Raw genomic sequence first — 27,118 nt, forward strand, 5'->3', positions numbered from 1 at the left:
TCAAATCAGAACAATTTCTGAAGTACCATATGACACTGAAGACTGGAGTAATGATGCTGAAAATTCAGCTTTGCTGTCATTAATAAATTACATTTAAAGTAAAATAAAATAAAATAGGAAACTGTTATTTTAAGTTGTAATAATATTTCACAATGTTACTATTTTACAGTATTTTTGATCAAATAAATGCAGCCTTGGTGAGCATGAGAGACTTTCAATCACATTAAAAAAAAATCTTACTGACCCCAAGCTTTTGAACAGCATTATAATATTGATTGAAACATGTTTAGGGAGCTGAAAATTAATTACTGTGAGCTAAAATGTTATTATTGTTGACTAAAATCATTTTAGTCAGCAGTGAAATTGACTAATTAATGAACATCACACATCGTGAGTTCAGTATATAACTGAATCATGAAAAGATAAAAAATTATGATTGAAAACAAATAAACCAGTTAATTTGACAATGGAAATTAAATTCAATTTGGGCTTATTGGATTGTGGGATTGTATTCTGCAGTCGGCTCTGTTTGTGTACTGCCTATTTTGGGAAATGTTCTTTGGTCAGTTGGGTATTTTGCATATTCATACAAATGATTTGCATAGTGTGCACAGCATGCACAGTGCATATTGCAAAAAGGTAACATGCCATTCCAAATGTACTCATTCTCCTCACACAAACACGTTATGTGACCTGAAAGTGTCGTATTTGTTTACTGGTCGTTGCCTTGCCGTTCCACGGTGTTAGTGCCAAACTCTCTGAGTCATGTCTCACTTTCATCGGATTGTCATCCTCACCTATTAGTGTAATGACAAAACTCATCACGTTTAGCTCACGGCACACAGACACTGTGACCAAATGAACAGAGCGGGAAAAGATGGGGAAATAATTGCACAAGCCACGTGGTGAGAAGGACACAGCCAAAGCTAAATGGGTTTTATTGTGGGACCCTTTATAAAATGGCCATACATTTTAGAGCAGGCACATTTGAGGCATATGGCACAAAGGAAATCAATAAAGCACAGAGGCAAAGCATTTTGTTTTTTTGTTTAGTTATTTATGTTAGACTAGCAAGTAGCAAATCATTGTATATGGCTGTGACTTAACTAAAGCCTTTTGGCTATTACTGCATTTTAGTAAAAAACACAGTAACACAAGGATTAATTTGCACATTTCTGCAGTCATATCTGGAAACAAATCCGGTTCAAATATATAAGTGAACATCACATTAATAAAATGTCCAAACTTGACAGAAAACATGATCTTTTTGATCTCATGCATGCATGTATTATTGCACAGTATGTGAAGAAAATTTGTATATTATATTTTATATTGTATATTTAGCATATGAGCAGAAATTTGCGAACAAAAGCATCATTGATGTGGCAGTTGGCTATTTTACAGTAAACACTTAATCTATTCAAAAAAAGTTAACGATCTAAACTTGTCTTGTCTAAAAATTCGTATTACATCGGAAACATATTATATTTTGTATTTATGTTATATTATAGAGCATATACAAGTTAATTTGCATATTAATACATTTCTTATACTTTATTTCAACATATTTCAGTTGATTTCACTCAATATACTATAGCAATATAGTTTGGATAAAAGCCAAACTAGGCAATGTGTACATGTTCATGTAAAAATTGTTTACTGTTTACTAATGTAAGTACGTGTAGTAAACAAAACCGTGCATCTGCACCATTCATTCACACAGAGACACGCATAACATGCAGGATTAATATTTAAAGTCTTTTTGCGGTTTAATATTCACAGTCCATATCGCGATTAGAATAAAGAACTTAAGAACTTAACAATCCTCGGCTGAATCCATTGGGTCATTTATTCCAGGATTATTCCTCACCGCATCCCAAGACGACTGAAAGTACATGAATCTGATTCAACTTTATGCATTTTACCAAATTGATGTGGGTTTTGACACTGTTTGCATGAAACGCCTCAGATCATTAGAATTTGAATAAAGTTGTCAGTAGCCGTTCACATTAGCGGATAATGAGCTGACACAAGAACGACTGACATATCTCTTTTCATACAGATTACACAAAAAGATAATATTTGTTTTCGTTTTGAATTACAAACCGCAGATACGCCTGGATCGCTTGGCAATTCGGTTTCGCCAATATGCTATTATTTCTGAGAAATCTGATCTTAGACCAGCAGTTATGTGAAGCTTTCTATGTGTTGTTTTTAATATGCTTTAAGACAAACCATGTGTAAATTCATAAGTCAGAATTAATTCTTAGGTTAAAACTGCAGTGAACCAAAGTTTGAAATCGCTGGTGTTTCTGACACATTTGTGACAAACTACCTTGTAACCAATCAGGTCAACGTGTGATCGTCAACGAGTGGATCTCTGAGCTGGAGTGAGTGAGTGAGTGGAGGCGGGGCTCATTTGCATATTCATAGAACCGCGTATACTAAATGAGGCAAGAGTGTAGAGTTACATTCAAGCTATTTTAAGGCATAAAGAATTTTTTTCAAGGAACAAAACGCTTAAATATGTCATTTTGGTGATCAAAGATGACTTTTAAGGGATACAATGATTGACTACGGGGGACTTTAAAAGAAAGAAAGATAAGCAATTTAATATGTCCTGCCCCAACTTCCTGTTTCAACAGGAAATACATCAACAACACAGTTGCTGAAGGCATTTCATGTGTCTAAAAACAGGTTTGTTATTTTTAGCAAAATATATTTATTTAAATTTTTATTTGATTTTTACTTATGAATTTGTAACCTGAGCAAGTGGGCATGTTCTCGACAGGTGTTCTTTTTTTTTAACAAACAAAAAAGAACGGGTAATAAATGACAGTAGTGTCCAAAAACTGATTTCATGATGTAGGAAAAAATTGCGATGAGCAAGTGAATGGCTCGAAATAGAGGAGGAGTGACGTTTGGCTTTGGCCTAAAACCCTCCTGTCCGGAGGGAGGGCGGAGTATTAGAATCAGAGACACCGCAGGTCTGTGATACAAGCACACAGAGGCAGGAGATTGCAGCTCAGCACAAATGTCAATGGCAACGATGGGGTGGCGGCCATAAGCCTATTAGAGAGTTAATAAATCAGGCCCATAGCTGTGCCAGGAGCCGCTGTTGAGCCCGGCTTTATGAGCACTGAGCAGATTATGGCTATTGAGTTTCCAGTTTGGCTGCATCCATATCGATGGAGTGAATGACAAAAACATTGACCAGAAACTCAATTTAATTTTGGCTCCTTCCAAAGCAAGGTTTGTTTATGTGACCGTCACCTGTGAAATGACAATGCCAGTTCAGTTCAAAATCATTTGAAAAAGAATACTGTACTAAAGGAATATTTCGGGATATATACAATGTCCATTGGTACTTCCAATATATATCTATTTATTTATTTAAGGACACCTTGTTAGTTCTTGCTTAAAGGAGTAGTTCACTTCAGAATTAAAATTTCCTGATAATTTACTCACTCCATGTTCATGTCTTTCATTCTTTAGTCTAAAAGAAATGAAGGTTTTTGAGGAAAACATTCCAGGATTTTTCTCCATATAGTGGATTTCAACGGGGTCCAGTGGGTTGAAGATCCTAATTGGAGCTTCAATGCAGCTTCAAAGGCTCTACACGATCCCAGCCGAGGAATAAGGGTCTTATCTAGCCAAACCATCTGTCATTTTCTAAAATAAATAAAAAAATTAATACTTTTTTAACCACCAAGGCTCGTCTTGGACGTCCACAACTTTTCGAATTACTTAATCACATTGGAAAGGTCAGGCAGTAGCCTGATGTAGGCGGAAAATGTAGGGTAGGGTGAAAAACTCTCTCATTTTCTCCTCCAACTTCAAAATCATCTGCCATCGTTGTTTTACCTTTTATTTAAGTCTTAAGTCTTTGCACGTTCGTTTTGTAAACACGAGGTCAGTACTTCCGCCTACATGCACGCCTACCCACTCGTGACGAGTGACCTTTCAACATGATTGCGTAATACGTGGCGCATCGCAGAGCTAGTGCAAGACAAGCATTTGTGGTTAAAACGTATATAAAGGTAAACAAAAATTTGAAAATGACAGATGGTTTGGCTAGATAAGACCCTTATTCGTTGGCTAGGATCGTGTAGAGCATTTGAAGCTGCATTGAAGCTCCAATTAGGACCTTCAAACCGTTGTCCACTATAGACCTTATGTAGCTCCGCCCCTTTTCAGCGCTGCGCTTGTTGTCTTTTGCCTTACGGTTTGTATTTCCACAGCGATCTTAAGAATTTATGAATTAACTGCCCGTTTTAAAATCTTCCCGGTCTACTGACATATAAGACATCTGCTTTAAACATTACAACTCTACAATAAGTAAATCCACTTTACCAGCTAATTACTCTTCCACAGCGATGCCATAGAAATATACAGTGCTACCGCTAAAACGGAAGTTATTTACATTATTCTAAAGATGGCTGTGCACTTGTTTGTCTGGCGCATAAGGTCTATATGGAGAAAAGTCCTGAAATTTTCTCAAATACCTTAATTTCTTTTCGATTGAAGAAAGAAAGACATGAATATCTTGGATGATGTGGGGTTGAGTAAATTATCAGGAAATTTTTATTCTGAAGTGAACTACTCTCTTAACCACATTTTGCCTTCATTCGAATAACCATAAACGCTTGGTACATGTAATTTGATTAGAATCTGAACAATCTGGAGGTCATTGTCTATTGTTTACATGTATTCTGCAGCAATAATCAACTTAATGGAATATAAAACCATTTTTCAAATGTAACATGGTTCGGAACAACAAAACAGCGCACTCTAATTTAGATCCAGACTCAAGCAAATGTACAACTTTTGAAAAGAACATTAGCATCTGTTCGTTAGCTCTTCTCCACTTTTTTTCTGACTTTCATCAGCTGTACCTACAGCAGAAGCTCGTCTGGTTGCGAACGCGCTCTGATTATTAGTGACAGCTGTGATGTGACAGCCTGTGCAGGATAAGACCTGTCTCATATGAGCGTGTATGGCAGCTCCGTCACCCCTGCTGTCCCCTGTCTTCTCCTTCCCGCTGGCCTGTCACTCTCCTCACCACCGTACGCCCCTGACTGATACCAGATCAGCTGCGGGAGGAGAAAACACTAGTGTGAGATTTGCACCTGCTAATAGTGCAGCCTACCATTTTTACAGGACAAATCTGATGTGAGGGTCTTACTTTTATGTTAATCATTTATCTGTAGTGCAGTAATTATTCAAAATTATTTACGGCAAAAAAAAGTCGATGTAAGTCTATGGGATTTTTTTTCGCCCATTTTATTTCGTCTGGTAGGCCAGAGGGTCGCTGAAGCCCCCCAACGCTGTCTGACACACCCATTTCAGGTATTGGGGGCTGTTTACACGACACAGTTTTCAACTAAAAAACTTTAAACTTTGTATGCGTTTTGGCCGTTCGTTTACATGGCAACATCATTTTGGGTGCCTGAAAACGCAAACTTTTGAAAACGGGTTTCAAAGTGCACATTTTTGAAAGCGGTCTCCGTGTAAACAACAAAAATGTGAATCTCTGAAGGCGATGACGTCATGTACATTACGTATTACGTGTTCAGTCTGTAGTGTTTCATCGCCATCTAATGACCTGGCAGCAGAATACTGCTTTTTTAGTTGTTTTCGAATCCGTGTGAATGGGGATCGTTTTGACAATGGTGTTGTCTGTACGCAGAAAACGTCTCGGTTACGTATGTAACCCTAGTTCCCTGAAGAGGGAACGAGCCGCTGCGTCGAAACGCTGTGGGAACGCCTCTGCGTGAATGCGTCATGAAGCACGTATGAAACCAGTCCAATGGCGTGACGGAATGTCACCAGGAAACTATAAAGCACACCTGAACCAAACAGAGTCAGCTTCTGATAGGCTGAAGCAAGTCCATCACGGGCATGCCGGGAGTATGGCAGGGTGACGCAGCGTCTCGTTCCCTCTTCAGGGAACTAGGGCTACATACATAACCGAGACGTTCCCTATCAAGGGAACTCGAGCTGCGTCGAAACGCTGTGGGAACACTAATACCCTCGCCGCCATAAGAGCAAGTGTCTGTCTGTGTGAAATCAATGTGCACATCTAGGCGAAAGCACCTGCGCCCCTGGATTGGTGCAGCCATACTCCTAGAGGAGTGGGCCCATACAGCCAAAGGTGAAGGCTGACTGGCTTACACATAAGCCAGTGAGATGGCCTCGACCACCCACTTGCTCATCCTCTACTTAGATGCCAGGCACCCCTTTGTGGGTACCCCAAAGCAAACAAACAGTGTTCAGACTTTCTCCACAGATCTGTGGACGTAAGCATCTAAGGCCCTAACTGGGCAGAGCAGATAAAGTTTCTCTAGGTCCCCAACCTGTGAGGAAAGCATCCGTCATTAGCGAGTTCCCAGCATGAACCAAGGTTCTTTTTCCACATGACTAAGGCACTAAGGCATCGCCGTGTGACCTTGATCATGCGGAGCGGGTTTCCCCTCGGGGAGTACCCCTTGGTCCTGAGCAACCACTGCAATGGTCTCGCAATCTCCGCGTTGCGTCAGAAACGTGAGATCTGACATAGATTCTTTGTTGACCCATAATCTATACGCTACCTCAGCAAGCGCGAGATCCGAGCTAGTTAAGACTCAACAGGGGCTGAGCTAAAACTTCCGATAGTGGTCTGTTTTTCTACACATAGGGAAAATTGTTATGAATGAAACTGTCAGCCCACACTGATGTGCATGCACCGCCTCCAAACAAATATTTTAACCGTGTGTATACCCGCTCATAATGTAATGAGGGCAGGGAGGGACACGATTCAAAAGGCTGTTTATTTCACATGAAGTGGCGAGTCTGTTTCGATAACCACAACATTCAGCTGGATTATTGCTGTACTGGTGCCTCGTTCGGGATGGAAGTAACCACAAAGCGTGCTTTCGACTCCGACCTGGCAGGTGAAGGCAGAGAAAGGGCGAAGTCTGTCTCTAACCCCTCTACCAGATCCATTTGCGAACCCCACGGCTCAAGCCGCCGCTCCGCGAGGAACACGAGCCGAGGCGCCCTCCTCAAAGAGTGATCGGCGGGAGCGCAGCGTTCTCAACTGTCTCACAACAATGCTCATATCCAGCCCCCTTGATGGCTGACTGACCATACTGCGCTCCCAAACGAACAACACACAATACATCTGTATCCCCACTCGTGATGTAGATTGGGTAGGGATGAACACACTATTTAAATGTTGTTCGCTCGCCATTATAAAGTTTTTTTTTTATATAGATTTATGGGTGAAGACTCCTGCCTAGCAAAGTCTAAGACAGACAAAAACATCAGGGACATAGATTCACATAGAGCGCTTGCTGATTCACAAAAGCTGACGCTGTTTGGTTCAGTTGGACTTTATAGTTTCCTGGTCGATGACGTCCAAGACGTTCCGTCACGACTTTGGACTGGTTTCATACGTGCTTCATGACGCAATCACGCAGAGGCTTTCCCACAGCGTTTCGACGCAGCTCGAGTTCCCTTGAAAGGGAACTCAAAGGAAAAACTCCTCAATTTTAAGCATATCATTGTCGTGTAAACGTACCCTTGGAGTCTCTACTAATGACCTGATGACCTGAATCAGGTATGTCTGATTAAGGAGACAGGAGTGCAGTGTTGGGGGAACATGCGCTGAATCCGAAATCGCCCCCTAAACCCTCACATAATGCATTATTTGAGGGAACAGACATTTTTAGTGGTGTCCGAAACCATAGTGGACGTTACTGAGTGCACTTATTCAATCCCACATTGCACTGCAACAACGAGTGTACAGCCGTTGTACACTCAATGGCTCTCCGAATTCATTCACTCCTTTTTATTCACTCCTTCAAGTGAACAGTATTAGTGGACTAAAGTAAGGAATAGTGAATGAGGGTTTAGGGCGCAATTTCGTATTCAGCCATGGTTGGGAACCCCTGTGGGAGGCGAAAGCAAGATCATCTATAGGCTACGTTCACACTGCAAGCCTTAGTGCTCAATTCTGATTTATTGCTCAGTTCCGATTTTTGTTATATAACTGTTTACGTTGTTGTTTAAATGTGGTTTAAATCAGATTCCTGTGTGAACAAATCATGTCCTGAACCGACCCGCATGCGCAGAAGAACGATAAAGAGACGTCATGAAGCACGCTGTAATACGGAAGTAAACACTGAGAACATTTAAGTAAGCGATTACAAGTTTATATATAGTGTGATCTGCTGTGGAAGCCAGCGATTTATACGCAGGCAAAATATATTAAAAAAACAAAGACGAGGATGTGAAAAAAGAGAGTAGGGTTTTTAGAAATTAAAGATACAAGCCCTTGTGTTACCTGGAATACCCCAGCACTGCAAAGTGTAGATGTCTCCCTTATCAAACACACTTGATTCAACTCAGCAGCTCATTAGTAACGAGACCTCAGATGTCTGTGTCAGATAAGAGAGACATCAGAAATGTGCAATGCTGGGGGTTTTCCTGGAGCAGGGTTGGGAACCACTGATCTATGACATCCAGAAAACATTCCCCAAAAATGTATATTCCTGTTCACTTCCTGTTTATTTGATTCTTGCATTCCAATGGTGAGATATTTTTGCTAAATAAAATGATCCTGCCGGAAGAATTGCATGAGAACTTTACGATGTCCTGTATCATCTCAGTGAGCTTTTATGAGGTTTTACGCATGCGCAGTAAGGTGAATTTAGGATGAGAAACTTTTGGAAAATGCTTGAAAATGCTAGAGTGGACGGAGAGCGTTTTGAAATGAAAACGCTGTTGTCAAGTCCTTTACACAACTCTTCCTTCATGACAGCACTAATAAAACAGCATTTTCTCAGCATCAATGCATTACATAGAAATCCACCAGATGTTCAAAAGGCAGTTCATTGTACCAAAGCAATTCTGAAAATATCAAAACACTTATGCAAGATGGAAACTTCCAAACATAAACAAGTTGTTGTCGCTGCTATGGGTGGAGATCCTCGTGAGTTTGGGTAATAATGACTTTTGTGACCTCATGGTCGGCTTTCATAGCCAGACGTACATTTTTCCGCTGTTTTCCCTGTTTACCGTCTTTTTTCCAATCCTCTGTCCAGGAACTTTGGTGTCCAGAGTGGCAGCTTTGTGTCATACATGTTGGGGGTCAATGGAAATGTTAGTCTGGGATACCATCTTGTCTGGTTGGCCAGGGTGGGATACCAACTAGACCACATTAGGCCAGTTTAAGATTTAAGATTTAGACATTTCTCTCTAACATTGATGCACATTAAACCCACTTAAATCAAAAGTTGAAATTCTGGCTTCAAGTCCATGTTGTCCTATAGACCTTATGTGCCAGAGAAACAAGCCCGCAGCAATCTTCAGAACTGTGTGTTTGAACTTCTGTTTTTGCGGTAGCTCTGTATATTTTTATGGCATCGCTGTTGAAGAGTAATTAGCTGGTGAAGTGGATTGACTTATTGTAGAGTTAATGAAAGTTATCACGAGCATTGTAATGTTTGAAGCGTATGTCATAACAGATGTCAGTAGACCGGGAAGATTTTAAAACTAGCGGTTCATTCTTTAGTCCGTAAGATCTTTCCTTCATGCTGTGGAAATACAAACCGGAAGACAGAAACACAACGAGCGCAGCGCTGAAAAGGGGCGGAGCTACGTACGCTCTATAATGTCCTATAATATCATCCCTCCCTCCCTCCCTCCCTCCCACCCTTCATCCATTCATCCATCCTTAATTCTTATCGATCCCTCCCTTTGTCCTTCAATTAATTCATCCATTCTTCCTTCCTTGCATCCATCCCTCTATCATCCATCCATCCTTAATTTTTATCGATCTCTCCCTTTCTCCTTCAATTCATTCATCCATTCTTCCTTCCTTGCATCCATCCCTCCATCATCCATCCATCCTTAATTTTTATCGATCTCTCCCTTTCTCCTTCAATTCATTCATCCATTCTTCCTTCCTTGCATCCATCCCTCCATCATCCATCCATCCTTAATTTTTATCAATCTCTCCCTTTCTTCTTCATTCTATCCATCCATCCATTCTTCCTTCCTTGCATTCATCCCTCATCATCCATCCATCCTTAATTTTTATCAATCTCTCCCTTTCTTCTTCAATCTATCCATCCATTCTTCCTTCCTTCCATCCACCCCTCCCTTTTCCATTTCATCCATCCATCCTTCATTTTTATCAATCTCTCCCTTTCTTCTTCAGTCATCTATTATTCCTTCATTCCATCCCTCTCTCCCTTTCTCATTCCATCATCCATCCATCCATCCATCCATCCATCCATCCATCTTTAATTTGTATTCATCCCTCCCTTTCTCATTCCATCCATATATTATTCATTCCTTCCTTTCATTCCTCTTTCTCATTTCATCCATCCATCCCTCAATCCATCCATCCCTCAATCCATCCATTCCTCAATCTATCTATCTTTGCATCCATCCCCCTTTCTCATTCGCACCATCCATTCTTCCTTCCTTGCATCCATCCCTCCCTTTCTCATTCCTTCCTTCCTTCCTTCCATCCATCAATTCATGTCTCCATCCATTCATCCTTAATTTTTTATCCATCCCTCCATTTCTTATTCCAACATCCATCCATCCATCCACTTTTTATCCATCCCTCTCTATCTACCTCCATCCATCCCTTTCATTCATCAGTCAATATTGTAATTTCACATCTATCCTCCTGTATTTCTTGTACATAGCCTAATTATTTCCTTGCAGAACGTGACAACTCCCAACTGACAACTTGTGAATCCCCATAATTCAAGCGTGTCTCATATTTGTTAGATCTTCTCCTGCTTGCTTTATTAATTTCCAGTTAAAACAATTATCACTGAACACATTTTAAAAACAAACTAACAATAACCCCATTAGCATTGACTTCTCTGTGTTCTTCTGGTGTTTACACAAGCATGAGAATGGCATTGCACAATTACTATAATTGGTTTAGAAATTACCAGTTGTCCCTTTTAGATTAACGCTGTTGAGTTTTTCAGTGTTTCATTTTGAAGTCCAGTATATTGACACATCTGCCAGACTCGCTCCACTGCTCAACAGAATCGGTGAACCTGAGATTGAGTTAAATGTTAGTGTGTCATGAATATATTGTCGATTAAATAGTGCGGACAGGAATTTCCTTTGCAGTATTTGGTCAGCATATGAGGTCAAATCATTTAGGTCACTCTTTCTGATCCAAGTACATACTTTTATCGCATACTGTAGTATATGATTTAGGGCACAGCCTAAGTCTTTTCCCTTTTTCAGGCCTTTAGTTAGTTTACCCATACCCATTCATTGCATGAAGACAAATCACACGGCAGGCGAGTTTTTGTTAACATGTAGCACGAGGTTAGGCTCTTGTTTTGTCAGACGAATGCATTAACCTTGCAGGTATCATCTCAACACCTTTCTTTTTTATTTTTTACTCCAGCTAGTGTTTGTAGTTCATCAGAGCAGAGATGAAGATGACTGATGAAACCGATCGCTTGGGTCATTATCCTCCACGTTGCAGGGCAGAGAAAATTAAAATTTGATTTGTGGAGGGGCTGTGTTTTGTCGTTCTGGTGGATAACCGGACGTGAAAAATGTGCCCCAGTCTCCTGCTCTTAGAGCGAGTCTGTTTACCCCTGAACGAGGAGAATTAATTAACCTCGTTTATATTCTGGGCTCGTACTTGCAAACCCATCCTGATGTCTAGGATCCATCTCAGAACTTGCTTCATGTTTGTCCCTTTGTCTTGAGATGAGATCTGACTTTAAGATCTTGATTGTAATAAAGCATGAAATCATTGTAATATGCTGATTTGCTGCTGAAGAAACATGTCTTTTAATATCTTATTACCAATTTGTTTTTGCTGCTTAATATTTTTGTGGAAATCGTGGTGTATTTGCAGGATTCTTTTATGAATAGAAGAACTTTATTAATGTCTTTACTGTCACTTTTGATACATTTCTATTTTTATTTTAATCAGTAGTATGCTACATTGTTGTCACATGGCCTCCTTAAATGCATAATTCAAACAGTCACATCCAGTTAAAATGGTTATTTTGCATTCCAATTGAATAATGCGACAGTAAGATGATCGTAGTTAACATGATTGGGAATGGGAGGTCAGTTTAAGCACATTGTATTATGGGATCGGGTCTTGTTTGCAAACAGAAAATATGCATTCACAGTAATATACACACTTATATACTTCTGAAATAGTATAGTAGTATGCGTTTTTGAACACAGCCAGTCATTCTAGCTGTCAAATGAGATATATAGTAATTAACACAATATATAAAGGCCTTTATTACTGTGACTTCTCTTCAACAGCATTGACTTTAAGCCACTCCTAATCGGGTTTTGTGATGCTTCAGCGCAATTTTCAATTAGCGCTGAACATTGACATGTGACACATCACTGAAGAAGGAGATTAATATGAAGAGAAATGAACTGAGAGCAGAAAAGAAGAGAAGAGTGGTCTGTTTCTTTGCCAATGGCATCTTGTCCGACTTGAGCTTGCGAAAGAAAAGCTGGTGCAAGCCAATGAACATGACAGACCATCCACACACACACACCAAGTGTTCAACTGAGTTGCTTTCTAAAAGATCTTAAAGATCTGTGAAGTTACTGGCTGTCAGGAAAATCTTAAATGGATGAGTCACATTTCACCCCAGGATTAAAATAAAACAAGCATACAAAATTATATTTTATCTATGATTTCTTGCATTGTAGTATTATTTTCAGGACATGTATGCACATTTTTCCCATAAATCCTTAATGTGATGCATCCAGACATTTTACTTTTGAGCTTTTATTGTAATTACCATTATTCTCAATGGTGATTCACATTATTTATACATTTAATACTATAGTATGTTTTTTATTAATATGAATCAAAGGTAGTACAACAAGTACAGCATAATACAAACATTACTATTTAAATAACTTATATCATATATCATCATTCTGATGTTTTTTTTCTTACATTAGTTAGAATACATTTTACTTTCTGTCTTTCGTTCTTTCTTTCTTTTTAAAAATAATGACTATAAATGTATTAAATTAATATAAATGGTAAATGTGTATTATATAGTTCAGTCTAGTTCAGTCATGACACTCTAGAGGGCGCAGGCTGATGGTCCTTTCATGCAATCTACAAGTAATCACATCATTACTGCATGGCACAAGATGATTGGCCTCTGCTGATCCTCTAGCCAATGAGATTGCTTTCTCAACATTTAAATAATCTGGTTCATCGTTTGCTGTAAGCTAGTCCTACAGCGCGCTATCAGAGTTCATCTAAAACCCTCCACCTCCCTAGCTCCACCTCCCTAGATCTGATACAGCATTTATGTTTGTGTTATTTTAATATATATACAGTGAGGAAAATAAGTATTTGAACACCCTGCTATTTTGCAAGTTCTCCCACTTAGAAATCATGGAGGGATCTGAAATTGTCATCGTAGGTGCATGTCCACTGTGAGAGACATAATCCAAAAAAAAAAAAATCCAGAAATCACAATGTATGATTTTTTAACTATATATTTGTATGATACAGCTGCAAATAAGTATTTGAACACCTGAGAAAATCGATGTTAATATTTGGTACAGTAGCCTTTGTTTGCAATTACAGAGGTCAAACGTTTCCTGTAGTTTTTCACCAGGTTTGCACACACTGCAGGAGGGATTTTGGCCCACTCCTCCACACAGATCTTCTCTAGATCAGTCAGGTTTCTGGGCTGTCGCTGAGAAACACGGAGTTTGAGCTCCCTCCAAAGATTCTCTATTGGGTTTAGGTCTGGAGACTGGCTAGGCCACGCCAGAACCTTGATATGCTTCTTACAGAGCCACTCCTTGGTTATCCGGGCTGTGTGCTTCGGGTCATTGTCATGTTGGAAGACCCAGCCTCGACCCATCTTCAATGCTCTAACTGAGGGAAGGAGGTTGTTCCCCAAAATCTCGCAATACATGGCCCCGGTCATCCTCTCCTTAATACAGTGCAGTCGCCCTGTCCCATGTGCAGAAAAACACCCCCAAAGCATGATGCTACCACCCCCATGCTTCACAGTAGGGATGGTGTTCTTGGGATGGTACTCATCATTCTTCTTCCTCCAAACACGTTTAGTGGAATTATGACCAAAAAGTTCTATTTTGGTCTCATCTGACCACATGACTTTCTCCCATGACTCCTCTGGATCATCCAAATGGTCATTGGCAAACTTAAGACGGGCCTTGACATGTGCTGGTTTAAGCAGGGGAACCTTCCGTGCCATGCATGATTTCAAACCATGACGTCTTAGTGTCTTACCAACAGTAACCTTGGAAACGGTGGTCCCAGCTCTTTTCAGGTCATTGACCAGCTCCTCCCATGTAGTTCTGGGCTGATTTCTCACCTTTCTTAGGATCATTGAGACCCCACGAGGTGAGATCTTGCATGGAGCCCCAGTCCGAGGGAGATTGACAGTCATGTTTAGCTTCTTCCATTTTCTAATGATTGCTCCAACAGTGGACCTTTTTTCACCAAGCTGCTTGGCAATTTCCCCGTAGCCCTTTCCAGCCTTGTGGAGGTGTACAATTTTGTCTCTAGTGTCTTTGGACAGCTCTTTGGTCTTGGCCATGTTAGTAGTTGGATTCTTACTGATTGTATGGGGTGAACAGGTGTCTTTATGCAGCTAACGACCTGAAACAGGTGCATCTAATTTAGGATAATAAATGGAGTGGAGGTGGACATTTTAAAGGCAGACTAACAGGTCTTTGAGGGTCAGAATTCTAGCTGATAGACAGGTGTTCAAATACTTATTTGCAGCTGTATCATACAAATAAATAGTTAAAAAATCATATATTGTGATTTCTGGATTTTTTTTTTTAGATTATGTCTCTCAAAATGTCCGGGATTCGGCTTTTGCTTTCTGCAGTCGCCATTCATTGTTTACATGCACACCTTTTGTTTCAATCTAACTGAATTCACTCCGATTGGTGAATCTGAATGTAGTGCTTACATGAACGCTAAACAAGTGATCGGTTGATGTGCGTTTTAACATTGCTAAGAAAATTCCCGCTCCTCCGTCGCTCATCAGTAATCACGCCACCGGCCTCGCGCCGTTCTCCCGCGGCCCTCAGCCTCGTCCTGCTCGCCACAGTAAACATAATGAATGGCGACTGTAGAACGCAAAAGCCGAATCCCGGACATTTTGGGTGATCTCGAAATCCCGGGCAGACTCGTCACTCACGGAGACTCACTAGTAGCCTAGCCTTGTTGTTTAACTGCACGCTCTTACCGGTAGGCGTGGCTTGGGAGTGGCCTCGTAGACCAGCGAAGTGCAATTACTTCCCAAACTAAGTGTTTTATAACCAACATTAGAGCAGTGATGTGTGAACTAAATTTGGTGTGTAACAGTGAAGTTATTGAATATTTTTCATAATATAAAATGTGCAAGAGCAGTGTAGTATGACCAGTGGGACACCATTGATGTGTACACTGAATTGGGTGGCACTACAGTTTGAAACATTGAAGTTAATGACTATTTTTGTAGTCACGTTTTTTGGGTTATATTGCACTTTGCAGACGGTCCCTTCGGACTTGTCTCTCAGCCGCCTGCTCATAGAGATCCATTTAGCCTATATTATAAAGCTCGTTTTGAGGGAAATTTGGTTATAGCTCTACGGTACTGTGATTGTAAATAAGTATAATTTGTGTTTTAACAACGTTTAGCTCACGAGTTACTGATCCGAGAAGTTCGAATCTGTGAATATATATAACTCCACCTTGAGTTAGGCACTGACCGTATGGCATTTTATGGCACATATATATATATATATATATATACAGTAGTCAACATGAAGTTGAAGTGGATCAAAAAATGTATTCACGAGTTCACACTTACATACAATTTGAGGGGGTAAAGTTTAATGCGTGTTTGGCGTGCTGTCCGGATGGAGGGCTCCGAGCTCGGAGTTCGGCCCGAACCCAGAGTACTCCCCCCGTATGTAAGTGTTTAGGACTAGAAGTGTGGAGAAGGGGTGGTGGGGGGATGCTGCAAAACTGTCAATGGATTGAGGTGAGACTGCTGAGTGTATATATACCTCTTACCATTGATTGCTGAGTGCTCTCCACTTGTGTTAATTATCTGAACGTGCTCCTCCCAAACTTTGTTAATAAAACCTCATTTCAAAGTTGTCCTAAGACAAGAACGTGAAAAAATTCATGTATGACTTTGATGAAACGTTTTTGATCCACTTCAAATGTTGACACTACTGTGTATATGTATATTAGAAAATAGTACCATGAGATTAAAATGTCATAGTCTTTGAAAATGAAATGTTGCCATTGACATCTCTCTCTCTGTTTCTCTCTAGCAGGAAGATGAGCGCAACGCCGGCACCGTTCATGACAAAGATCAAGCTGAAATCCGCAAGTTGCTCACGCAGAAGTACAAAAAGTTGCCATGGAAACCAGAGGTATGAGCTTCATGCTTTACTTTATTTTTTGCCGTTTTGCGTGTGACAATGACTCATTATCGCTCTCTTTTGTTTGCCAGCTGTGTAAGTTCTTAATGAGAACTTCTCAAGCCTTCACTGAAGCTCTTAATAAGCACATGTTGGCCCGGACCATTTTCTGTAACATGCAATTTTGTGCAATGAACAAATTGCATTACTGTCAGATGTTAAAATCATCTGCAAAATAAGATTTATCTCACATTTTCAGGGCTTAAGTTATAGTGCTTATTAGTATTCAAAGTCTGAGTGTGGTTGTTCTTGTGATTTTACTTAATTACTGAACCGAAATGCTGCTCAACCTACTGGATAAAAGAAAATGCAAATTTGGAAAACCATAATCTCTTTCTGCTTTTTTTTGCCGACTATCCGACTCCATTAAAGTGACATTATTGTCATAATTATTCCCGTTAGATAAAGCAAAAAGGGTTCCTCCTAAGCTGCTTATTTGAGAGCGCACAGGATTTAACCGAGTGCTCTGAACTTGTGGGCATTTCAAACCGTGAGGCTGCTAAACCAAACCACCACATGCAAAATAATGAGTCAGAGCCGCTATATAAATCACTATGAATGAGGGCAGGTGAATTAGATGTACCATTTCAAAATAATAGCATAGAGGTGGGAAAATGCTGTGAGCGCGAACGGCAGCGGTTTGTTTTCATGGGCATTAGGGATGTGATGGCATCGGCTCCCTGAGGTCCGGTTAATGCACGGCTCTTAAACTCTCTCGCCGGGTAACTATATACAGCTAATGGCACAGTAAACACCAAAGTAAGATACGAGGTATTTACCAATTGTGCTGTTGCTGAAGTCTAGTATCGAGCTTTGCGGCTGATTGTCCGTGAAAGTGAACATTCGGAGATGACGTGCCACTTCGATGCCTCCGGTGTGGATGGATCCACAGTTCCAGCATGACTAAATATCCCTGATATGCTTTACTGAGTCTGTGAAGGAATTCGACTGACCTTTACAAAGGCCAGACCTGAAACCCACTTGAACAAACTTTTTTTTTTTTTCAACGCTGACTTGCGTCAGAACTCATCTGGAAAGAAAACATCATATGAATAAACATGGATCATTTCAAATGCACACTGCAGTTATCAGATTTTAAAGTATTCATTTTTGGTTCATATTTTCAGCCTTTTTTTTAAAGGGATGCACCAATATTATTATTATTTTTTTTTTTTTTTTATGTTATTGGCAATATTAAAATTATATGCCATAAAATTAAAAATAATAATACACACTAGAAATACATAATAGTTTTAAGTGCTAGAAGTTTATTTAAGCATCACGACATGCATTAATGCACAGTATAAACAAATTATACATTTTGAATTGTGCTAAAGATTACATTTAACAATGTTAAAATATTAACTTTAAGTGAGTGTTAGATGACTGCAATTGCATTTCTACTGTTTCCTTGTTTTGTATTGTTATTTTAGTTTTAGTTTTTATAATTTGTAGTATTTCTTAATATTTTTATTTTTAGTTTGGGTTTAGTTTAGTAATTTTAGTACCAAACATATTTAGTATCAAATATATTTAAATCATCTGAGAAAGAGTTCAAGGGCAAAGATTGTTTTATGTGCACACATACAGAGTATATACCATTAGTTGCCAATTATACCAAGTTTTTTTATGCAATATTTATATTTTATTTTGTTTCAGCTTTATTTCAATCACTATTTTTTTTTTATATATATATATATATATATATATATATATATATATATATATATATATATATATATATATATATATATATATATATATATATATTTTTAGTATTCAAAGTATTGAATTTTAACATTGGTCATAGAAAAAAATTATAATACTAATGATATTAATGGATTCTTATGATAATAGACTTGATTTCTTGAATGATTTCTTAACAGAGTCCTTACTACTAAAAAGAAAAATACATATACAGTTAAATATAGGCTAAATATATATGCAATATGGAACATTACGGACAAAAAAAATGCATATATCGCTTATATTATTATTATTTTTTATTTTTTATTTTTTATCTGACTGCGGAAAACTGTACTAGTACTACATGTACTAGTAGTGTTCTTTATATGTTTGCAGCTTTTGCTTTTCTCCTGTGTTAGGCACTGAATGTTGTGTTAAGTGTCAGCCCCAGTTGCTTCTGGGAGAATGGATGGCAGATGACCCTGAAAGGTCTCACAAGCCGTGTTATTTATAGGAGTGAACACAAGTGATAGCCAGCCGAATAACAGCCCCTGAGTTCAGGCAGATGTTCACAGCTTAGCAAAGCAAACCGAGCCTGATATCGCTTAAAATTAGAGCAATTCGTTCCCTAAACTCGTGACAAGAGGGATGGCTTGTGGTTTTGTGAGATCATTGGCAAAGTCGGCTGTTCTGATTGGCCATTCACTCAACCAATGAGAGACAACGATGAAAAAAGATGGACAGACCTTGAACCCTTCATGAAGAGAGATGTAGGTGCGAGGCTAAGGAGAAGGGATTGATGGAGGATTGACGGTAATGGGCACGAGGCCATTAGCAGGACTACAGTCAATCGACGGTGTGTTGAATTTATGGCGCTTTATAGATTCACTGCAACGGCAGTGGGCTGCATGATACGTCAGTTTCATATAGATGACTTTGACCTCTGGCCTTCACTGCTCGCATTCATTTCCACATTTCTGCTTTTGTGCTAAGAGCATCATTGCTTTTTTTCCTCCTCTGAGGATGATATTCGTTTTTCTTCTTTGAGGAACTCTCTTTAGTCTCCCAGTTGCCACTAAATGACAGTGCTGACAGCAGTTATCCAAAGCCATTATGTGCCATTAGAGATTGGAGAAAATTGTGAGCATCAGCAACTTCCCATCGAGTTATTACAGTACAGTCACGAAGACCAGAGCTGATATATCTGTATTATATCTATGATCTCAAGCACAAACATCTTCTATAGCAGCAAATCTACAAAAACTTGTCTAAATTGGCTTGTCTGTGCGCTTCCTAAATGGCTAGCTGAATAATTGGTCTTAAGGAAGTACTGAATGGTTTGGCAAGTTGGTGACCCCGATTTGACACATTTCGTAGGGAGTGTTTACAGTATGTATGATATGTTATTGCATTCACAAACAGTTAGATGCAGCATAACATGTCGCCAGCCACCGCTAGCATTTTTGATAATTTTCACAAAATTTTCATTGTCTGAATGCAATATATCAATTGAACTTGAATGTGGATTAAGTTTCATAAAAAAAAAAAAACATTTTTCGCAAAAAGCTGAGAAAATCGTGTTTTTGTCAAAGACTACGATGATTAAAGCATAGATGGAGTAGATCAAGTCCACAAACACCCTCTAAGGTTGCACAGTCCTATAGCTCGTCCTGGTCGATTTTACATATGTATTAAATATGCTATCGCTTGTTTCTGCTTCTTCTTCGCCTGTGTTTTGCTCTTTCAGAAGTTGCGTAATAGCGCCCCCCTACTGTCTAACAGTGAAAACACGTGAAACTGTTGACCAAGCTAACCGGCTAATCAACTAATGGTATGCTAATTACGTTAATCATTGCATTAATTGATTAGTTTGCAAAATCTAGGCCTGGGGTTCTCAACTCTGGCCCTCGAGATCCATTTCTTCTCCAACCAGTCAGTCAAAGAACGGAAGTCAAAGGCTCGGTTTGAAATCGCCCGCTATACCCTCATTCACTATTCCCTACATTACTCGACTAATATAGTCCACTTGAAGTAGTGAATGAAAACGAGTGAGTGAATTCGGACACTGAGTGCGCCGTAAGAGCTGCCGATTTTGCATAGTTTGTGCTTGCTGTTTAATAATTATTTGAGACTTAGCAAACTGGCAGCTCCAGTAATGAAAAAAATTATCTTGAATTTTGACATGGAAACTATCAAAAAACCTTAATTAAACAATTTAATAATCAATTAAAAAGGTATTTATACCTGTATATTATTACGCTGTAGCCACATTGGACCATTGGTTTGGAAAATGAATGGATGGATGATTCAGTTGCGGGCGCCATCTTCTGGTTAGACGCGGGAATTCATTTGACTCGACCGTCACAGTGCATTATGGGTATTCTCTAGCTGTTGAGTGTACATTGGTTGCACACTCGTTATTGAGGTGCATTATGGGATTGAATGAGTGTACTCGATAACATCCACTATGGTTTCGGACACCACTACAAATGGCTGTTCCATCAAATAGTGCCATATTTATGGGTATAGGGACCAACAGTCCTGGTGAAAATTTCCACCAGTAAGACCACCAGGTCTCCAACACTATTAGCAAAACAAGCTAATAGCACCAAAAGAACACTTTTCCATATACAGTAGTGGCCAAAACGTCCAGGCTATCATACAAAGAAATTATGAACACATGCAAAAACAAGAGAGAACCAATGAAGTATTAATAACTGAATATGCAGTTGTCAATGCATGCCTTTTGATTTTCGATGAATTTCTTTGGATAGTAAAATAAAAAACCTGTAGCTGTAGTTCGCCACCTTTTTTTGCCAAACTGTCAGATAAATACCTTAAAGTTTAGTGTTTTACTATCCACTCATTTTTTAAATATTTCAATAAAACTTTTTCCTCATTTTGATGATTTAATCAAACTTGTAGGGTCATTAAAACATATATTCTCTCCGGACATCACTTTTGTCCACTACTGTATAGGGATGCAGGATATATCGGTCTCCATATCGGTATCGGCAGATATATGATCATTTTTTACGTTTTAGTTATCAACCCGATAAGAAATTGTGGCTGATATATTAAAGCTGAAATATAAAAGCTAAATAATGGAATATTTCCTCCAGATGTGCACTGTTAACGGCTGTTGCACTCAGTGGAATTGCTGTGGGGTCTTGAGTGACTTGAGACATCACCGATCAGCTCGTTGTTTGTTGGTGGACTTGCCGACCACTTTTGCCTCTCCCACAAATGGGAACGTAGCGTAGCATACTGTCTAGACCGACTCCAGAGAGCAATTCTGCATTAGATGCCCACAGATGCACAATTGTGGAGCACGCCACGTCTCTGATGCCCGATCCCAGAGGCATTGTGGGTGACAAATGGTGGCATTGCTTGTCATTCTGAGCGTTGGTGGATTGTTTGTCTGTGTCACACACAAGCCTGCTTTCGTGGAACGTGATTCCTCCGTGGGTTGCTGTTGGGCTTGGGCTTAGTGTCTGGTATTGAGAGGATTTAGATCAATGGGCCTCATCCGGACTGACAGAGAAAAGTGAAGGTCAGATGCTTTTTTAGACGCATTCATGGAATGTGAGGTTTGCTCTTAGAAATACAATAGGCTCCTGGGAAAAAAATATATTACTCTGGTGATTCTTTGTGCTGGAACAGAGCCATCTTTTCTGGCTCTGTAAAGTTTGTATGGTGTGATTTTTCTGACCGGTGTGTGATTCTCAGTCATTTTGTAGTATGTGAACCCTACCAAAAATTCCCAAACACAACAACTCTAATGGGACGTTAAATGCAGTTGCAGTGACAAAGTGATCCACTAGACATTAATTTTACTTCAGTATATAAAATAAAATAAATATTTCCAGCCAGATAAGACAATTATTTTCATAGCATAGATTAGCATTTATAGCAATAATGATGCGACAGGGGGATCCAAGCTAACACAAACTAAACATGTTCTAAGAACATTTTGCTAACGTTCCCATTAAGTTATAAAAACTTTATTTCTAAGTGTTTTTTAAATGTTTTAAAAAATGTGGTTATGCGAGCGTTAAAGGATTAGTTCACCCCAAAATGAAAATTTCCTAATAATTTACTCACCCCAATGCCATCCAAGATATCCATGTCTTTCTTTCCTCAGTGGGAGAGAAATTATGTTTTTTGAGGAAAACATTTCTGGATTTTTCTTCTAACAATGGACTTCATTGGTTACCATCGTTTTTAAGTCCAAAACAATGCAGTTTCAAAAGTCTTTGAAGTGTTTAAACAGGCTGTACGCGATCACAGCTGAAGAAGAGGTTGTCATTTAAAAAAAATATATATAATTTATAGACTTTTTACCTTCAATAGTTTGGATTGAGCTGATCAACAAACGGACAGCGAACTATGTCATCACGTTGAAAGGTCACGCCGGCGCCGGCAATACTATTTGAACTACTATTCATATTCATCAGAATGTTATTCATATACTATTCACTGAATACTATTACTATATATATATATAATAGCAAACAATACTATTTGAACTATCCTCCTACGTACGGTCGCATTGTAAACAGTGGGGCGGTACTTCTGCCGGCGCCGGCGTGACCTTTCAACGTGATGACGTAGGTCCCTGTCCGTTTGTTGATCAGCTCAATTCGCTAGATAACAACCTCTTCTTCAGCTGTGATCGCGTACAGCCCGTTTAAACACTTCAAAAACTTTTGAAACTGCATTGATTTGGACTTAAAAACGATGGTAACCAATGAAGTCCATTGTTAGAAGAAAAATCCAGAAATGTTTTCCTCAAAAAACATAATTTCTCTCCCACTGAGGAAAGAAAGACATGGATATCTTGGATGGCATTAGGGTGAGTAAATTATTTGGAAATTTTCATTTTGGGGTGAACTAATCCTTTAAGGAAACATTCCATTATATCACTTTGCAAACATTTTGGGAAAGTAACTTTTGAATGTTCTCTGAACGTTCTGAAACAAGTAAAACTTTTAATGAATGCCCAACTGAAATGTTTCAGAAAATGTTCAATGAACGATGTATTTTTATAATTATGTTTTTGTGCTTATGTCTTGAGAACATTATTAAAGACCAGGAAACACTGAATGAACATTCTATTAATGTTACTGGAAGAACGTTTGTTCATAACTTTGAGAGAACCTTGCCAGAAAGCCAGCCCGTGTGCGGAGAGCGTTCCCTGTTAGCTGGGATGTCAGTATTCCTCCAGAGGCTGTGTAACATTAATCTGAGGAGCGGACTCTCTTTCTTCGTCTTCCCAAATACAGGTCATTAGCCGGTTCTGGGAAGCAGCAGAGTTCCCATTAATGCATTAATGAGAGCGTTTGATTACTATCATCAATCAATATGAGGCCATGTGACATCATAAAGGACACAGATGAGTGATCGTTTGAGAGATCGATCAATGGATATATAAAGCAACACACACAACAAACAATCCAGTTGATATATGCCATTTCATATTTCCTATATTCATGTTAGAATAGATTCAAATCTTGAGTGTATTGAATTACATTTTTATGGTTTCTCCAGGTTTCATGCGATACAACTTTTTGGCAATTGACAGTAAATGAAAACCTGTTGTGAAAAGAATTATGTTTAATCAGAAGAAAAAGCATTTGGGCCAAATAGGTTGATCCACAAATCAGCATAATAGAATGATTTCTGACGGTTCACTGAAGACTGGAGTAATGATGCTGAAAATTCAACTTTGCATCAAATAAATTACATTTACATTTATTTTTTTTAAATATATTAAAATAGTTCACACAGAACTGTTAGCTCACAATATTACTGTTTCTATTTTGGATCAAATAAATGCAGCCTTGGTGAGCGGAAGAGATTTCTTTCAAAAACATGTATATTATATTATATTATATTATATTATATTATATTATATTATATTATATTATATTATATTATATTATATTATATTATATATGACACTCATATGTCATCTTGACTTTGTGTGAGCATGCGGTTTCGAGCCGTGCGCTCCATATCCTCTGTGCACAAGCGTAGTGACGAACTTCCGCTGTCGCCAGTAGGTCGGCATATCTGTTTCCGGCTTACTTGCGCGTCGGCCAAAATGTCTATTTTGTGCAGCCACTGCGCACGAAGGTTGGTGTCCTTCGGGAAGCGGTGGAAGCTCAAATGGCTGTTAGCGACTTGAAGCAGAGCAAAGTGGCACACAGCAGTGCTCCTTACCACTGCACGCGGTTGCAGTCCGTCGATCCGTTCCAGGTGCGGTGCGTATACAGCAGTGCAGAGATCGTTTCCATTAAAGTGACAGCGCATGTTTCGTGGTCAAAATGAACAAATACTGACGCTTTTGACATTTCATCTACATCCAACGCACATGGCACCCTTTAGCATCAATATGAGACGCAGATAGATATGGGCCAGAAGGCGCCTCCTAGCGGACTAACCCTAACCCTACACCAGACTTAAAGGAGTCATAACCTAGTATTACATTGGATACCTACTGCTGTATTATAGTCTTTCAGGCCCTTCTAAAAAAGAAAAGTGGAAAAAAAATAAACACAGACCTACTTTTACCCTTATTTCTGAAGGCATTATTGTCTCGCGAGATCAATGCGATGTTTTGGCTGTCGTGGACGCTCTATATGGCTCTGCACTCTTCACTTTTAAATATCGGCTTCCCGGCCAGTGTATAATCGTTAGTCGATCATAACATACATTGATTCTCGTGGAAAAGTGAAAATTGCAGGTTATGACTCCTTTAAAATATTTGCAATTTCAATATAAGTACATGGTTAAATATTTGACTACTTGCTTGAGCAACTTAATATAAGTAGATGTAATGCATGGAATAATAGGAATGCATGGAATCCTACGTTGTTTAAATTGTGTTTAAACGTGCATACGTCCATTAAAGAGTGTATATGTGTACAAAGAGAATCGCAATGCTGACAAAACCTTTTTTTTTTTATAAAAGTTGCAGCATAACTTCTGGATTTGAAATAAAAATAGTAAGTATGTGTTTGTGGTACAGCCACGGATCAGTTATTCACTGCAAACGCATCATATATGAAAGCACTATAGCGCGTGCTGCTCCTGCACCGCAACACGCACTGCAAACGGAGTATGTGTGAAACGGGCATTAGATCCACCTACAGTTCTTAGAAACTTAGATGTGTCTGATATGCCGACTGATATGTCGAATTGAAACTGATATGCCGACTTCTGACAATAGCGCAAGTTCGTCACTACGCTTGTGCACGTAGCCTATTGTCCTTGTACCTTGTTTCATGTTCGGAGCGTGGTGTTCGGGTCCCGGCACTCATGTCTAATTTGGTTTTGGTTCCATGTCTGGGTTCGGACACTCATGCTCCGTGTTTTGTCACTCATGGGATTGTTGGTTCATCTCCCCAACCTGTCCTCCCTCATTACCTGCTTTGTTTGCTCCCTATTTTTGCTCCTTGTGTTTGTAGTCATGTGCCAGTTTGTCATCATATATACTGTATACATACAGTATATATCCGGTTCCTGTTACCTCGTCCAGTCCTGCCTGGGGTAGTTTTTGATTGTTTTGTTTTATTTTTTGTCAAATAAAAGCCCCTTTTCCTCGCCGCATCCCTCACCAAACCCTGACACTAGCAGCATTTGTTTGCAGATTCCCTTGCTATTATATTTTGAATCTAATGCAGTGACCTTCAAACATGTTTAAGTGTGGCATAAGTGTCCAAATAAGTTTGGGGCGACTGCATTAACTGGAGGATGACAAGAACTAGCATGCTCAGAAGGTCAGTCTTGCCTCTTCAAGTCACATTGAGCTGTTGAAGAGATGCGTAAGCAAGGTTCTTAAATCAGACTCAGAGCCATGACCGATCCACACACAACCCCCTGTGAGCAAGACTGGAATAGGAATAAACACTGTGAAAGAGAAGCAGGAACAGTGGATTCTCTGATTTGCTGATTGAAAAGATCCATTTCCCAAAGAGCGATTTGAATGAGTCACTCTTTGGAAACTCTTTTCAATGATGCGGTCTTCAAGTTCAACTCAATGATTCACTGATCCGGTGAAGTCAGCGCAGTGGTTCTGGAGTTAACGGCTCTCTGGCGAGAAAGATTATCAATGAATAACGACTTTAAATCTCAGTCTGTTTATTGCTAAAGCTCTCTTAAGACTTCAGAATACTTGGAATTTACAATTTAGTTACTGAAGCATTTCATTGCTTTTTGGCGTAGCAATGAATCTTTCAATCAATCAAGAGCACAGGAGATATTACATGAAGATTATATGAACATTGAAGACAGCTGCCATATTTACCCATGAAGGCGATTGAGTTTAATCAAAACCTCTCTAAAAAAAATCCCTGTGGTTTTAAACAAGAATGGCACTCTATGAAAATACAGTATGTTCTGCTTGATGGTGTTTATTTATAGCAGTGGAATCGCAGGGTTAATCTCTGTGGCCTAGTTTGTGGGCTGGTACCGAGGATAAAAGCTCACAGCACAAATGAGAGACTGACTCACTGAATTCAACAGGATACGCAATAAAACAGTTGCGAGAATTGAATCAAAGTGCACATTATTGATGCTTATATCATTCCCGGTGGTTGCATATGTGCAGAAACAGAAACTATTTTCAGACTATTCTTGTATGTTGGAAACTTTAATTTCCCCTAGTAGAAGTTCAGGGCGAGTGTAGACATCTCCGAGGGTGTGACATTGTTAAAGATAGGATGGAAATACATGTGGTCTTAGATCAGCATGTGGTCAGGGCTTTCAACTCTGCTGTTAAAGTGTCAAATCAAGTCAAGTCACCTTTATTTATATAGCGCTTAATACAATACAGGTTGTTTCGAAGTTGCTTTACAGTGATAATAGGAAAATAATAGGGGTGTAACGATACCCTCATGTCACGATTCGATACTTAACTCACGATATGATATTA

General features: G+C 39.2%; 1 protein-coding gene across 2 annotated transcripts in view; it reads left to right on the forward strand.

Moving 5' to 3' along the window:
• The window catches only part of b4galnt4a (beta-1,4-N-acetyl-galactosaminyl transferase 4a), a 194,759-nt gene that overhangs the window by 73,471 nt on the left and 94,170 nt on the right, over nt 1–27,118 (forward strand). Inside the window, exon 3 of one of the 2 annotated variants that reach the window (XM_084396505.1) lies at nt 16,345–16,446. In XM_084396505.1, coding sequence (XP_084252631.1) covers nt 16,345–16,446 — 102 coding nt within the window. The remainder of the gene's footprint in view (nt 1–16,344; nt 16,447–27,118) is intronic. The other variant, XM_084396506.1, reaches the window with a different exon arrangement.

The sequence above is a fragment of the Rutilus rutilus genome, assembly GCF_951802725.1.
Source record: "Rutilus rutilus genome assembly, chromosome: 23".
Taxonomy (NCBI): domain Eukaryota; kingdom Metazoa; phylum Chordata; class Actinopteri; order Cypriniformes; family Leuciscidae; genus Rutilus; species Rutilus rutilus.